We start from the raw sequence: 18,184 nt of genomic DNA, 5'->3' as shown, positions 1-18,184 counted from the left end.
TTTATTTCTAATCTATTTGAGAACAATGAATAGAAAAAAAGGCTTCAGGTACCAACGCTTGTGAAAATATCGCTAGATACGTATACATACTACTGCAAAAAATGTATGATGTGTTTCCCAGTTCTTATTTATTCTTTAACTGTTCCAGTAAAGACAAATTGGAGTAAAACACATTTGTAAATAATTGAAATTTATACATTTATTTAATTTACTTTCACCAGATATTCTGTAGACACTCTAGCTTCAAAGCCTTAAGTTTTGTGTCTATTAGCTATCAAAAAGTCTTATGTTTTTGTGCTATCTGCTATGTACTTTTTTTAGTGCTGACCCAATAATTATCAAGTACAAGAGACAATTCCAAAGAAATACACAAAACTGTATTGCAAAACTCAATGCAAAGTCTTGCAAACAACAGCAACTGTTAAATCTAAATGTAAATGATGATTGACCTCATATTCTTTCTTCTTCCTACAGAATGGCCGGAAGGTGTAAAGATCGTAAAGAGAGTTTGACCAATGGTGAACTTTGTTCAGAAACTGATGCTGACTCCACTAGTCGTCGTCTATCCTTCTTGAAGATGGTGGGCAAGGGCAAGATGAAGAGGGAGTCCCTACAGGATCACTCATCGCAGGGACCAGAGGAAGAGCCGGTGGAGGAGGTGCCCGAGGTCAAACCCAGAGAGCCACTGTCAGGTACACAGTCAACTTCTCAATCATACAGTAGACATTTAGGTAAATCAACATTACATGACGGTAAATCGCCTCTATTTACGCATTTGCATTGACATTGTATGTAACATACTCAACACGAATAATTATTCTACATTTGGTGTGAATCCAGCATAATGAGCAGTGCTTTATACATCTCTACACTAGTGACAATAAAAGATGTTTTGCTTAAAAAATTTTTGCATTAATTATGCTAATGGGACCTTAAATATTACGAATTTGATGTAATTATTTGTGTTTTTACTTTTTTGTCTATGGGCCTATTGGCACCTGGTCACTTCATGTTTTTCCCCATCTCATTTGACCACATAAATGTGTCTCCACTAAACAGATTTGATTCTGATCTTCGAATCCCACTTTAGATGCAAATTTATTTAGGTTACGTTATCTAAAGCATCAGATACACTACATTTTATTAAATTATTATTTACAGATTAATAAAAGGACTAAGCCGAAAATAAAATGAATGAATGATTCTTCACAGAAACGTAAGCTATATATCTTGTTTGGCATTCAAATAATTTTAGGTTATAAAACACCATTAGAAGTGCACAAGGTGGGCTCCATGATTACTTTTATTATAGACTAAGTGAAACATCTGTTTGTGCCATACAGATACATGCAAGACGTCATTCGAACAGTAAAGGGTTTCATTTGTGATATATAACAAAACAAAAACAAAACAATTGTTCTATTATTATTATAAATAGTCTCAGGTGTGTGCTATGTGTTAATTCTGCAATCTGATGTTAATTTAACAATTGAATTCAATCATTTCACAGGCAAATGCTTATGCATTTGTGCTTGTGTATCTGACCACAACACGTGCACTCTTGCTTTAATGTTTTTTTATTTTGGAGAAGTAAAATTTATAAACATGGTTTCAGCAACCAGATGCATCTAGGCCTGTCCAGTTTCACCTGGAAACCACCTTCTGAAGTGATCAGATGTATATCCTTCTCGAATGACATTTACACCTGCCATATTGATGTTGATCAGATACCTATCCGATCACAGAAAAAAAATCAAGAAGTGACCAGGTGTAAAATACAATGTGTTTGTTATTATTCCATCTTACCAAAAATACATGATATAACAACAGTATATCACTTTCTTCTAGGCCTTGGTGATTTTGTGATTTACGACTTTGTTTTGTAATTGTTTAAAATTTTGTCCGTGTAATGTGGCAGTCATGAATAATCTTTGGCATATTCATCATAGTTGTGCTGAACAATTTTTTGCAAATGTCTCTCTTTGAAATTTCATAATCAGTGCCGGCATCACAGAAATAAAAAACATTAAAAATCTTCCCCAAAGTTATTATCTGCACCACTAAAATTGTAAATAAAATGTAGAAGTATAAGATCAAGGCAACAGTATCAAACTTCAGCATTTGTTCTTGCTAATTTGTGGGCATTTTACAATTGTTTCAGGAATGTATTCCTAAGTAGGCTACAGATACAGTCCCCATGTGTGTGACAAAGTTTATAGTCTAACAAGAACAAACATATTTTTTATGAGGAACAACGAATTAAAGATGCTTTTATACTTAGCAAAACTTTCTACATGCTAATTATTTATTACAGTGGCAACTTAACGATGGAAAATGGTGAGGAAAGCTTTGATTCATCATCTGAACTTACTGTTCATCAAAGCATTTATCTTTAATGCTTGTTCCCGACCATGGCTGTACAGTACCTCAGTTGTTTAGCTTGACCTGCATGAACATGGCACATGCTAAGCAGGAATTTGCACATGATTGAATGCTCAGGTTTCAGGCTTTTTACTTCAAGACCAAGAGAGATAAGGTTCAAAACTGGCAGCAGCTTGCAAACTCTTGTTGGCTAAGGAATACATGCACAAATGTTAGTGTTAAAGCATAGAAAAGGCTTCTAAATTAGAGATAGTTTACCAAATAATCATAATTTACTCATCCTCAACTTATTCTAAAGCTGTATGAGTTACTTTGATCTTTCAAACACATAAGATATATTAAATGTTAGAATTGATAGCTATTGACTTCCATTGTATTTTTCCCTATTATGAATGTCAATAGCTATGTTTCCATCCAAAGATGCAAATTAAATTTATGCGCACAACTGGAATATCCAATAAAAGATGTGCTAATAAAGCAGCGCTTTCTTCCAAGTGGTCAAAGAGAACTAAATAATCACTTCCTGATTGACTGGCGCCAAATATCAAAAGTAAAAATCGAATTTGCTGTGGTAGGAGAAGCTGTGTGAATCTTTTCTTTATTTAATAAATAACTTGCACCCAAGCGGCAACCTACCGCTCAAATACGGAAGTAAACTGCAATTCATCGAAATTTCTCTAGTCCTGGCTCCATAATAGAGCAAATTTCTATTGACCCCACTGTTAAAATAGCTGACTTTACAGCAGAAAAAAAGGTGTAAACAGCCTGGTACAAAGATTATTTTTGGTTTAAATAATAATATTACCCTTCATGACAACCGTGAGGGGGTGAATTTTTTTTAAAACTCATTCATTTTGTTTATATTAAGTTCTGTTAAGTCTGCATAATTAAGGGCGTGGCTAATTGAGAGACAGCTAGGTCTCGCTGGTCGCTGTCACGTCATCTCAGCTGATTCCGGCTGATTAGTCGCTGAACTCAGCATATACATGTTTTTTTGTTTTGTTTTATGTGGCTTTACACAGTCAGTTGCGTTTTGGAATTATTTCTTACACTTATCAGATAAAATGGCATGCTGTGTGCACTTAATTGTGCACTTAACCATTCAAGTTACCTCCATTTTTCAGGTGAGTGAAACTATATACTTATACCATCTCTATAAATGTATTTCTTTTATTTAAGATCATTTATCATTTATATATATATTTTTTACAACTTGATTGCACTCCAGAATCTGGTAGATTTATTAGCTGTAAGCTCTAGAACATTCATCTGAAGCGTTGTCATACAGTGTTATGCCTGGGTTTCATAAATAGCCTTGCATTTACTAACACAGACTATATTTAAAGTGTTTGGAAGTAATTAGCATTTTCCTCCTCTAGAAAAGCATCATAACAACAATGTTTAGTGGCTCAATCTATTACAACAGTGTTTTTTAAAGTCTAAACACTTTATTGATATAGTGTACAACCAAGCATGTGGTCAGAACACAAAAGAGTCACAGGTAATGAAGTATTAAGTGTTTCTCCCAAAGAAAAGCCCATCTAAGCAAAATGCTAGCAGGCGTCTGTAGCTTCGCTCACACTCCGCCTCTTTGCCCTTGTTTGGTATCCCCCGGTTGGTGCGATGTAGCGCCTACAAACTGGCGACGGTTGGCCACGCCAACTTGCAGCTTCTTTTGTGTTCTTTGGAAACCTATGGGTGACTTCACAGATACTACGTCCATATCTTTTACAGTCTATGCTTGTGCCTCTGAAGGCAGTATGCTGACACGCAATAAATATGTGGTGGCATTCAAAGGCGTCAGATGTGGAGTACTGACACTCTTGACAATTCTAAAGGTAACTAATAATAAAATGACACTAATACTGAAATGGTTAAGGCGTTTTAGAATGACCAAAACAACATTTCAGATGTTTTACAGTGTGCTCAGAAGCTGGTTTAGCCATTCACACACATTTTTAATATCACATGATCTCTAATAACAAAATCACGTGACCTTTTTATGCGCATACTGAAATTTGTTTGGTAAAAAAGTTTCCATAGTAGTTTATGCACATTTTTTCTTATCAAATTAAAAGGTTATCCTACTCAGTTATGCTCATATGTTTTTATGGATATTTTTTTAATTTATGTGCATCTTGACGTTTCCATCAACTTTTTTATGCGCATATCCAAAATGTGCATAAAAACTAGGTGGATGGAAGCATAGCTATTAGCTACTGTTTAAAATTAAACTTAAGAGTGAGTAAATGGTTAATTAATTTTAATTATTGGGATAGCTATTCCTTTAATACAGCCTAGCAACGCTAGTTGCTACATCCATAGGACTATTTTCTAAATATTTATATAAACACACACACACACACACACACACACACACACACACACACACACACACACACACACACACACACACACACAAGTGTTAGTGGTTTCTGATGCATTTGTTAAACTGTCAACAGAGTTCACAGTGTGCTCAACCTATTAGAATTGAATTTCAGCTCTCCTCTTACAAAAGTGCCTGTCATTTTTAAGCAAGACCTTAATTAGCAGGTTCAGATGGGTTTGATTAGAGCTCTAGGCTGGAGCTAAATTTTGCAGCAAGATTGATAATCGCAGAACATGACTGTCAGAGCGGCATGCGTTTTAGCTCATTTTGAAGGATTTTTTTTACATCTAATCATACTTACCATAGTATGGGGGCCTGCATTTTCAGTATAGGGGCTGGGGGTCTGTCAAATGTACAACTATAAATCTCTTCCCCTTGCGTAACTGCAGCATGGAACTTGATAAAAGAGGAATCTGAGCAAAAGGGAACTGAATGTGCCCCAAAGTGTCATGTTTGGTCATGTCTTTGCTTTGTTTAAGCGGGAGGGGGTGATTCTTGCAGCTTTGCATGTTGCAGCTGACACAGCAAAAAAATCACTTTTTATTTGTGTATTTAGTCACATTATGGTGACGGGAAACTTTCTGCTGACCTCTTTTAATGGTCATGTGGGTTTCCAAGTTATTCATTCAGCTGAAGAGACCACTTGACACTTTAAAATCCATCTGCAATTTGGGCGAAGAGCCCTTTCTTCACACAATGATTTGGGTGTCATGTGGAAAAAAAATTCCAATGCTTAGTATCAGTTTTGTGACCTTTTCTATGGTAATGGTAATGGTTCAGGATGAGCTTAAATAATTCTTCCCATTTATTTTGCATAAGTGTTGTGACAAAAAAAAGGATTGCTCCATCTACAGCTGTTCTCAAGTGGCAGCACATTCCTGAATGAATGATAATCAAGGCTTTAATTATCCAACACAATAGTCTTTTTTTATCTAACATCTACACAGTGATGCATTTAACGATTATAGAGAAACATTCAAATAAGGAAGTAACGCATCAAATAATGTGTACTGCCTGGCATGCCGGTCACTGCACATGCAAGAAAATCAAGAAAACTGGTGTAAGTTCTGTTTGCAGATGGTGTTTCAACTGTCAATAGTCAGCCTAAGCTAAACAAGATCAGATTTCACTTGACTTAGACTTGGCAAAATATTTCCAGTTTCAATGCTTTTCCTAAACAAACAAACATACACACCATGAAAAAATTGAATATTTAAATAGACTTAAAATATTGTATAATTTATATTATATAAGATCATTAAATGTCCCATGATCCTTCAGAATATGCTGATTTGTTGTATATGTCAAGAAACATTTACATTTCCTAATGAGATTACAACAGTAATCCTTTTTCCCTTGTTTTAAAGTTTATCTAAGGTTGTATTATGCTGCAGGCTGCAGTGTGGTCAGAACACAAACGAGCCGCAGGTGCAGTGGGTAGCACGTTCGCCTTCACAGCAAGAAGATTGCTGGTTTGAGCCTCAGCTGGTTCAGATGGCATTTCTGTTTGGAGTTTGCATGTTTTCCCCTTGTTAGCGTGGGTTTCCTCCAGGTGCTCCGGTTTCCCCCACAAGTCCAAAGACATGCGCAACAGGGGCCTCATGTATCAACGCTGCGTACGCGCAAAAACTTTGCGTACGCCAGGTTTTACGCTCAGAATCGCTCACGTTTGGATTTACTAACGATGAACTGAACGTGGGAATGTGCGCAGCTCCACGCCAGCTTCTTGCCTGGCGTACGCACATTTTTTGTGCGTGTCTGTTTAATTTCCATTGGCGACTCCTAGAGGCAGTTGTGTTAAATTCCTCTCTACAAAGTGTCTAAGCCTTGCAATGGCAGCTGTATGAGACGGGTTCATTTAGCAGGTATATAAGGTTTCCATACCATACAGTTGACCAGCTAAACATTAAAGCACAATTTGCAGCGGTCGCCTGTTTTCCCAATGTAATCTGAGCTATCTACTGCACGCACATTGCTATAAAGACACTATCTGAAGATGAATTTGCATGCATGAATCAGAAACATTTCCATTCAATAAATGTGCAAATAAAATATGATGCACAAACTTATTAATGATTCCTACTTGTCTTTCTCGTGATAAATAGTTGGCAAAATCTGATATGTAGCGGGGAAAAAAAGAAGAAAGAGTTCATTAGATGCTGGATTCGATCCGAGTTCATGCTCGAACGTGTCAAAACATGTTGACATGCGTCTTACGAGCTGCGCCACTGAGACTGCTTAAGGTGCTGCAACATTTTACACCTATAAACCACACTATTTCCTTTTTAATTCACTCAGTGCGATATGTTCAGACCCAACTGTGTTAACCGCATCAGCTAAACTCTCCCACTCTATTTTTTTCTTTTGTTGTTAATACCGGAGAACAGACTTGCAAATAACACCGCTTTTCTCCATTCTACCTCCGAAAGCAGCACCTCCAATTCACATTGTTCAAAGTTTCTCTTCTTGCTTGATTTTGCCATTGCTTTTTCATTGGGTTTTGCCAAAGTAGAGCCATTAGCATACTCATACACATTTACAGCTTTGTGCGTACGCAATGTTTTAGTATGATTTCCACGCAAGTCTTCGTACACGAGGCCCCAGGTGAATTGGGAAGGCTAAATTGTCTGTACTGTACAAGTGTGAATGAGTGTGTATGGATGTTTCCCAGAGATGGGTTGCAGCTGGAAAGACATCCGCTGCATAAAAGCATATGCTGGATAAGTTAAGTAAAGGGATTAAGCTGAAAAAAAATGAATGAATGAATGAATGAATGAATGTATCATGCTTACTTATGTACGTGGAACTCTATTTATGAAAACGACAATGGTATTGTAGAGCATGGCCATTTCATCACGGCTTGTCCTCTGAACACAAACTTTGAGACATATAGATTATAATAATTCCTTACACTTATATCGTGCTTTTCTGGGTTCTTAAAGTACTTTGCACATTTTTGGGGGGAAATTGAGAAATTTCTCTTCCACCACCAGTGTGCAGCATCCACCTTGATGGCGCAATGGCAAATATTCTGACTGCACTCGAGCTTAGTGGTGGCGAGGAGATAAAGCCACTTATTATATGGGGATGGTTAAGAGGGCATGATGGACAGTGACCAGTGGGTAAATTTGAAATTCTGGGATTTTTAATGACCACAGAGAGTCAGGACTTTGGTTTAACTTCTAATCCCAAAGTCTAAAGGATGATTTATACTTCTGCGTCAAGTGAATAGGTATTCGCATACCCCTGGCTGTGGCTGACATCGACTTTGACGCTCACCTCTTAGAAAATGTACACGTTGCGACGACGTATAGCACAAGCTCTGTGATTAGTTGGCTTGGTATCACTGATGGGTGGGGCTGAGAGCTGCACAAACCAGTTGGAGCTAGTGTTTACAAGTGTTGAGTCCTGTAAAGGAGCTCCAGATGGAAACTTTTGTTTTGTTTACCTATTGATTAAAGTTGTTTTTACATCCACTGGTTCTCACCTCAGAATGAGACAAACAGCTAGCATTTAGGAAGTGTTATTGCAGAGCAACATAAACATCACGCAGAAGTGTAAATGCATGACTACACGCAAGGCATGTACCGTGAGTCACGGCGATCGCTCGACAAAGAAGTATAAACCAGCCTTAACAGTAAAACATCCCCTTCTCTACTGGGGCGTTAGGACCCACACAGACCATAGGGTGAAGCCGAAAATAATGAATGAATGAGTGAATGAACAAGGAATCTACTAAATTTGTTCAAATATGTTTTTATGATTGAAGTATACTTAATTGGCATGTGTGTATTTCAAAGCACATTGCGCTTTGAGTGTGTGTGTGCCTCAGACGCTGACACAAACTTAACTATGTCAGAGCAGAGGTCATTAATATTCATGAGCTTGTCATTCTATGGGTAAATCCTGTGCTAATAAATCAGAATATGAATAATTTTCTTATAGTTTTACTCTTATCTAAGCCATATACTCACTATGTAGATATCAGAGAGTAAGTTAACGTATTGAATCAATAAATTCTATGGCACCTTTTACTAAAAACACTGCTTTCCATGATGTCACAACAGTTCGAAGCGGTTTGAAGCAAATTGTTCTTGGAACACAAAACATGTTGCAACCTAACCTCATTGTTGCACCGTTGTGAGTTCAGAGAGCAAGGTCTACATTGCGTTTGTGAGGCTGGTATCTATCATGACTGAATGTGTTGGATTGTCTTCGGGATTGGCAGAGCGTAAGACGACATCGGATTGATAAAAGAAGCCATATAGAAGGGCGTCTACCCCTCGTCCTAGTGAATGATTTCCAGACCTCACCAAATTACAACCCGCAACCTCCAACCATAAGCCATAACTACAGCTGAGAACCATTGGACACCATGGAAACAGTATCGAGTGGAGCGTTCGCAATCAATGCTTTCACATTTATGATAGCAAATATTCCTGCATGCCAACTGGCAGAGTCACTCGTAAAAAGGGAATATCCAACACTTCCACCTTATCCAGCTATTGTCCGGCATTTGGCAGGAGGATTTGTTCATGCATTTTAAATAAACCAACAAGCTTCAAGCGAGGGCAGGGTTGCACTCAATCTAAGGCGGAGTATGTGTTTTTCAAATGGTCCAGTTTAAGTTTGTTCTGTTGACGTTGGCCATGTCCAAATAAATTAAGAAGGGAGTGGGACTGTTCTGTCTAGAGAAAGGCTCATGTCATGGTTTCGCATCCTGACCTAAGGTCTCCAGTGACAGGCGAGCCCAGTCGTCACTTTGAAAACTACTTCATCTAATTGAGCCAGAAGTCACTCAACATGGATTTATACTCCAAATAAAAGTATAGTCGGTTTACATTTGCAGCTCACTGTTTGGTCAAAGGTGGACAGATGCAACTGCCATTTTCTGGAATATAATTATATTCTATAAAACTCTGGGTTGTTTGAGTCTAAATTAGTGTAATATAGGGACAAATCCAACCATTGCGTTCAAAAAATTATTAAAAAATTTACTCCAACGTTTGATTTTGGGGGACAACTTGCATTCAATCACTGCTCAGGTTTGTTTATATGGGAGGGTGATTTAATAAGGCTGATTTATACTTTCGCCTGGCGCCGCGTCGAGGACCTTCGCTGACTGACAGGACATTAGTTTATTGTAAACTGATAAGTTCAAATATTCTTTTCCAGTTATCAAAAAATTGTGTTATTTTATTTTAGTTTTGTAACTGTAAAATTGTTTTAAATTCAAAATTGTAACCTATACATCAGTGTAAACCTGAATGGTGAAAAAAGCATATTCTGGGTCTCCACTTTTGCTATGGCCTTCTTGGTTTTAACAAACTTATCCCTCAAGTTTTTCTAAACTTTCTTACAAAAACTTTCATCTTTTCCACTGCTGTTGCAATTTCTAGCCAAATTATTGGCCATCTGGTCATGCATGGACAGATCATAAAGATGTCTGTTTCAGACAAAATCTCTTTAAAGTGATTCATTTTCAACTCAAATAAAATGTGAACTGTTAGCACGAGTCTCGAAAAAGTTGTGCCCTCTGCCAGATGAAATTATGTTGCGTGCACCCAAATCGAACTTCTGCAAACATCGCAATGACGTCACATTTGCCGCGTGCACTCAAGCGAAGTAGTACAGTTCAAGTGTAAATCAGCCTTAAATCAGCCTTTGTGCACAGCTTATGTGCACACAACATGGGATAGTGTCTTATATTTCTGTTGTCTTTCTATGTAAACACACACTTGATAGACGTTCATGACGTTTCTCTTGTTGTGACACCATGTGACTTTCCTGAAAATACTACATTTAGAACTAGTATATTACTAGAGTTAACCAGAGTTTTTAACATAAATACTAGATTATTTGTAACTCACACATAGGTTAATATTTCCGGATTGACTTAATGGTCTATACTATAGATTTTAGAAACCCTTTGTTATTAGTGACAACGATAATGCAGATATAACACAAAACACTGACTGAACTTGATTCAATGTCTTGATAAGCCCTTGGTGAAGATCTTTTTAATGTATTGAACAGAAACTTTTATGATGCTTTTATAATGTTTAACAATAGCAGCCATATCGTTGCACAGAATTTCTTTAGATCAGACCTGTTGGACCGATACTCGATCTGTCAAAAAATGGCATTATTGAAACTGATAACAGAAATGAATATCTGTCCACTGTGTGTATAGTTCTCATGCCAGTGTGTTGTCGAAATATGAGCTGGTGCTGAGCTAATGTTTCCAAAACATTTTTCCTTAAAACATTTGAACTAGGACTGCATAATATATTGTTTCAGCATCGATAACGCAATGTGTGCATCTGCAATAGTCACATCGCAGGATATGCAATGTTGCTTTGGAATGTAGGTGATCAGCACCACAGTTAAGAATGCATGAGATTTGTGGAGTAACTCCAAAGTTTAACCAAAACAGAGTGAAAGTTTATCATTTGTATGTGTTTTAAAGGCATTTCAAAAGAGATTGAAGCATTCAGGCACTAAAAATAACAACATTTGTAACTTAATCAAACAATAATTCTACGTAATTATTAATACAATAAAGTCTATACTTTGTTATTTTACATTAAATTTGATTATTTGATGTCTGTACTTGAATACTGTTTGACACTCCAGAAAACCATATAACGCTGTTTGATTTACTTTTTTCCTTTGCATTATGTTAAATGATCAATAACTTACTAATAAAATAAGGTTTAAGGTTTATTTGTTTTCTGCATAAAAATGCCACGTTTGTATTATTGAAGAAATTACAAATATACATCAATGCAAAATACCAAGAAAAAAGCCTAAATAAATTAAATAAAAAACAATTCTTCAACATCTATTGCAGATAAACCATTCCATAATAATTATTTATTAGTTACACTAATAAATAAACAAAAAACATACTTCTACATCACTTGTAAACTTTAACTCTGAAAACTAGACTGACAGAGTTTCAGTTTACTGGAACTTCTTTGTTAAGTTGCTTTGACACAATCTACATTGTAAAAGCGCTATAGAAATAAACATGAATTTAATTTAATTGAAAAAAATATATAAATTATGTTGTTTTTTGCATGGCCTTTTATGAGTAAAACATACTTCCCAAAAGTTGATAATTTTTTATTCTTTATTTTGTTTAATACAAAATGGTAATTTAAAGTGCTTTACATAAACAAGAATAAAAGAAAGAAGAAAATAAAAAGAATTAAAAGATTAAAAAAAACAGATAATAAACGGGTTAAATTGTGTTAAAACGGGTTATAAAAGAATAAAAAAGTACAGAAAGACATAACGGCGATCTGTTGGACGTAGCACAGTGCTCATTCAGTAAAGGCACAGCTAAACGGACGTGTTTTCAGTCTTGATTTGAATGTACCTAATGTAGGAGCACATCTGATCGTTTTTGGAATCTGATTCCAGCAGCAGGGGGCGTAGTAGCTGAAAGCTAATTCACCCTGCTTTGACTGAACTCCTGGAATTTCTAATTTACTTGATCCTATTGATCTGAGTGATCTGTTAGGATTGTATTCAGTGAGCATGTCTGTAATGTATTGAAGTCCTAGGCCATTTAGTGATTTATAGACAAGTAATAATAGTTTAAAATCTATTCTGATTGTAACTGGAAGCCAAGTAAAAGTAAAAGACATGGGGACAGGTGTGATGTGCTCTAATTTTCTGGTTCTAGTCAAAATCCTGGCAACAGCGTTCTGGATGAGCTGCAACTGTCTGTCTTTTTGGGAAGGCCAGTGAGGAGTCCATTACATTAATCCACCCTTCTGATAAAATTATGAACAAGTTTCTCTACAAGTCCCCACTAGAATTTTGCCAATTCAATTAGTAAATAAGTTTACTAAATATATTAAAATATATTGAACCATGTACAAACCTTCATTTTAATAAAGATATACATCAATTCAGATGGCATTGAAAAAAAACTGCTCTCTAAAGGAGGAGAATGAAAAAAATTGACACAGTAGGCTCAACCCAGCAATTCGGTACAACAAAATAAAGCTCTCAGCATTCAAAATGTGGAATTCTGACTCGCATACCGGCAAGTATTTCTAGACCCATCTGCTCTACTAAGGCAAAGGCAGGAAATACAATCGCCCTCCTTATATTAAATATTTCACTTCTGGGGAAAATATGTCTACTCTGCACATGCTGAGCATTAAATGAGGAAAGTGTCTAAATGTGAGGGAGTTTCTCTGCACTGCTGTTCCTCAAGTTCCTTATTTTCTCCTTCTCCGCTTTAACAGAAGGGTTTTAAAGACAAAACACAGAGGGTTAATGAAAAATGGTCTAGAACCTGTGGCATGACAAAGAACAGATCATATTGCATTACATTCCCAGAACCCGGGCTAATCTTTTCCTTGTAACGGCTGATTGGTCCTACTGAGAGGTGTTGGTTGTGCAGGTGTGATGGCTGTATGTTAGCCGATATCTTGCTTAGTCAGATCTTTTCAGTTGAGTTGGTTGTCAGGCCTCCACCCTTTCAAATCCTCGGCCAAAAGCAAACAGCATTACCTCCTCTTGGAAGTCGTGATGGGGGTATATGTCTAGCATATGTGCCATACGTGCCCTTAAAAGGCAACACTTGAGTCCCTGTGGTTTTCATTAAGGAAGGGTGGTGACATGACCATGCTTAAGTAAAGTAAAATATGCTCGAGTCCACGCTATGAATTTAGTGCGTGAGACTGTCTGGAAACAAAGAGCTAGTGTTATCCTCCGCACAGCTCAGCTCAGTTACTGGCTCCGCTCCGCATTTTAATGACTGTGGGATACAATCGTTTAAACTACATGGCTTTCAACATCTGGATCATTGCTTTTACAATATTGTGGCCTGTCATTCAACACAAATACATTCAAATACATACTTCTGTTTAAAGGTTTGGGGTTAGTATGATTTTTTTTTAATGCTTTTGAAAGACATCTCTTATTGTCGCTAATGCTGCATTTATTTGATCTGACTTGGATTGAAAGTGATTACTGATTATATTGTTACGATTTCAAATAATGGTTTTAAAGTGTTTTAAAATGTAATTGTTTCTATGATAGCAGAGTCGAAATTTGAATTAAACATCTTCACTGATTTAAAAAATTAATATTTTTTTAATTAGAAAGGGAAATAATTACTAAACAAATGCTAAAAGTTAACAAAAGTAGTTATACTTTAAAATAGATATGATAATTTAACTAAAATATTAATTAATTAACAGTTTATTTATAGTTTTGGGACCTTGACATCTCTGAAAACTTATCATAAGGACATATTTAATCATTTGAAAAATATATTATCTGCATCATTCATGTAAATTATGCTACAAAAACCTGATAATGAGCTGCAAGTACTTTTTTATGCAATTTTGCAGATTTGCAGATTCCATTCATTCATTAATTTTTCTTTGGCTTGATTCCTTATTTATCAGGGGTCACAACAGCAGAATGAAACGCCAACTATTCCAGCATATGTTTTACCCAGAGGATGCCTCTCCAGCTGCCACACAGTACTGGGAAACACTCATACACACTCACATCTACATGCAAACTCATAAGCTACAGTCAATTCACCTAAAGAGCATGTCTTTTGACTGTGGGGGAAACCGGAGCACCTAAAAGAAACCCATGCCAACACATGCAAACTCCACACAAAAATGCCAACTGGCCCAGCCAGGACTTGAACCAGCGAGTTTCTTGCCTTGAGGCGACAGTGCTAACCACTGAGCCACTATGCCGCTTTATTTTATTTCATTAGTACATTTAGTGATTCAGCAGACTCTTTTTTTCAAAGCGACTTACAGTGGAAGAGGCATTCAGCGATTCAAGTAGAAGAGGCAATATACACCAGAAGTGTGACATAAACAAAGGAACCATTAGTGCTCAGAGAACTAAGTGCTTGAGTTTGTCACAGAGAGAGAGAGAAGAGTATTTCAACAGGTGGTTTGTCATGCACACTCACCTGTGTTAAGCATACTATGTAATTAGTATACAATGTGTTGGCTCAAACTACAAAATTCAATGAAGCTCAATGTAGAGTTAAAAATCAAACATTGGCAGATAAAAGTCCCACAATCATAAGCAGGCCCGGATTAAGAACTCAGGGGCCCCTGGGCACATTGTCTTGTAAGGCCCCCTAACTGGCCGCACCCCTGTAGTTGAATTTAAAAAATAAGAATAATATAATAATTTTTAAATAAAATGAATCTATAATTTGTTACCCACATATTTAAATAAATGATATATAGTACATATGTATTTATAGTCTACAAAGATTTAACTTATTTTTCAAAGCATTGACTAAAAATACTAATAAAACTATATATATATATATATATATATATATATATATATATATATATAAATTTATTTTTATTTTTATTTTTTTTAAGGGTATTTTAATGTATTGCTTTTACAAACTTATAAAGCATATTATTGCCATGGCATATAACGCACAATGCTTCTCCAATCCAGTTCTATGAATCTGAGTTCTATGAATCTGAGTCTTTCATTATACAAACACTGATTTACTGTCTCTCTCCTCCTCTCCCTGTATTTTCTCTACTCTTCTGGTGATGAAGACTTGATTATAAACCTAAAAGTATCCAAAATCACACACACTATACCTCTTCTCTCCCGTCTCTCTCCTCTTCTGGGCCTTTCTCTTTCTCTCTCTCTCCCTCTCTCTCTCCTTTTCTGTCTGTCTCTCACACGATGAATCCAGTCCGCGCTGCGCTGCCGTTAGCCTCCTCCGCCTGGTTAATGCTATCTCATCATTTAAAGATACAATAACGTCTTCTTCTGTACCCTCATTCTCCTTATCAAGGGTCTGTTTAAAGATGGTGTGTATGGAAAATGCCTCAATAAAGATGCCTCCTCTTCTCTTTCTCTCGCGTTTGCTAAATCCACTTGTCCACTCATTTTTGATCTATGACAGATATAACGTTGCACTAAAGTCCGCTCAGTTTAGTGCGGGTTATTACAAAACTGACGTTTCCGCGCTTGACCAATTACAGTATTCTGTTTAGTTAACGAAAAAAAGGCAGTTTAAATATAATAATAATATTAATATGTGATCGCGATTTTTTGCTCAGAGGAAATACAGTTATCTGAGCAATATAGTTTTTGCAGAGAGGGAGGCACCTATAAGGCTAAACATTATTAAATACCCACGAGACACTTGTGACTTTATATCACATTTGCATTATTTTTAAAAAAATGCTTCCTTCCTGTTAAAAATAAATCAATTTCCAATCTGATATGTAATGGAGAGAAAAAAAGTAGCACGAGTTTAGCTGATGGTGGATTCGAACCGAGTCTATAATTAATCGCATCAAAGGATGAAGCTGTGCGCCTTACAAGGTGCGCCACTGCGGCTGTACTGTTCAACAGCTCTTTACTCATCTTGTCTCTATCAATTAGGCATCGATGGGCGTAAACCCTGAATAGCTTATTCTAACTACATGCGCTATTTGCAATTAGCCAAAAAAGACACTCCGAAATTGTCTTTTATTTCTCCCCCTCGTAGGGGCCCCTAGTGCGCACTGGCCCCTGGGCCTGTTCCCATAAGGCCCATTGGTTAATCCGGCCCTGATCATAAGAATGAAAGGACATGGGACTAAAGCACAAATACATTTTTAAGCTGTTAGTGTCCACACATAGTTATAACATTTGTTATTAAATATACTCTACATTTACCCTTTAATCTTAAAGCTTGTTCAAACCAGATTTTGGTAAATATGGACTAACTCTGTTAATCTGTTAACTCTGTTTCATGTAGTGTTTATATACAAGGTATAAATACAAGAGCAACCAATTAGCTTAACCCAATTGAATTATTCCAATCTACCCTATACACAAAAATAAATTTGTTTACATATTGTAATTTTGTATTCTTATCTTTTCTTTTATAATATTATGTGTTGCAGACCTCTTGGCCAGGTCACCCTCAATCTCAATGGGTTTTTTACCTGCTTTAAAAAAAACCTACATGACAAGAGGGAGGAGAAAATAATTCAATCAAAGATTAAATAGACAATCGGAGCAACTACTACTACAGGTGAACTACTACAGGTGAATGGGGGTGACACTAAACAATGATAAACAGAAAACACATGAACACAAGATAGGGACTGTTACAAACCCAATGGTTTGCTTAAAATGTAATGTTTGTTCATATTTTACTCAAATTTGCATTAAATCAGCATTTTAGACTGTTGTGCAGAACCTTTAGTCTTTGTAGTTTGTTGTTCTTGTTCGGTCTTCTTCCAGGTTTTTTTTCTCAGCAGTTCAGTGTTAACACCTTGTGGCACAATGTTTACTGCAAAAACAAAAAACTAGGCAGAACTTGAACAGTATGCACATACTGTTACAGTGGTGAAATATTTATACCACACTATACTCAAACCCTCATACATGAGTGAAACCTAAAGTATACATTGGACTTATAGACAGATGTATGTGCAAGGGTGAATGACGCTTCGTTACCTGGAATGCCATTACCTGCTGAATTTCTCTGAAGTGCAGTTCATCAAATTCCAATTCCCTGTTATTCCAATTCCCAGTATTCATGAATTAAAAGGGAAACCATTTTTCACTTCAGAATATTGTGCAAACTTTTCTCTCAGATAGAAGTGTTAACCCAGGGTTAAATGTCACCATCCCATTCTTTAAGTCGCTTGGATATATACTGACAAATTGTCCTTGGGTGGAGGACTCTTTACGTAGATGAGTTACAGAGGAAGTGACCCTCATTTTTAACAAGTAGAACATTAATTTTTCCACCTTGTCCCCCGTCTGCATTAGCGATAAGCCTTGTGGTATTGTATTGTATATTTAGATCTCCTTCCGATAGACTGGCACACTGTGCGACGGTTAAGACGGGTGTGGGTTCTGTCGTGGCATTTCTGGACAGTTCATCCTCAATAGGGACAGGGACAGATGAGTCAGGCGCCAACTAAACACACCCCCGCATCCTTCCCTCCAAGAAGAGGTCAGGCAGGAAACAAACATGCAACTCAGCACCGCAACGGGCACTTACTGTCCATATAAAACGCTTGAGTCTTTTAAATGTAGATGGAATTTAAGTAGCTCATTTTCCATTACAACAATTTCTTATATTTAGTGAGTCAAATTATTTTTGAGATGTTTATTGGTCTTATTTTGTGTCTTTGGAAAACACTGGTGTGTGGCATTATCAAAGTGCAATATCTTTTACCAAAATATTACATATTTACATACATATACTGTATACATGATTTAGAACCCACTTTCCATGCTGGGCATCTGCATCCACAACACAACATATGCTGGCAATCTACTCTGCTAGTCTTTTCAGATTATTTATATGTGAACATGTTGACCCCTTGACTTTTTCTTGGACTGGTTAAAGACACACTACTTAAAACCTGT

The 18,184-nt window shown here is 36.6% G+C and overlaps 1 protein-coding gene across 2 annotated transcripts in view; it reads left to right on the top strand.

Annotated features, from left to right (window-relative positions):
• exoc3l2b (exocyst complex component 3-like 2b) overlaps positions 1 to 18,184 on the top strand; it is a 63,808-nt gene that overhangs the window by 20,679 nt on the left and 24,945 nt on the right. For both annotated transcript variants that reach the window (XM_021472940.3, XM_021472941.3), the window contains exon 3: positions 475 to 692. In XM_021472940.3, the coding sequence (XP_021328615.1) occupies positions 475 to 692 (218 nt within the window). The remainder of the gene's footprint in view (positions 1 to 474; positions 693 to 18,184) is intronic.

The sequence above is a fragment of the Danio rerio genome, chromosome 15 (genome assembly GCF_049306965.1).
Source record: "Danio rerio strain Tuebingen ecotype United States chromosome 15, GRCz12tu, whole genome shotgun sequence".
NCBI classification, from domain to species: Eukaryota; Metazoa; Chordata; class Actinopteri; order Cypriniformes; family Danionidae; genus Danio; species Danio rerio.
Note: the sequence above shows the minus strand (reverse complement) of the source record. Positions and strands in the feature narration are given on the sequence as shown.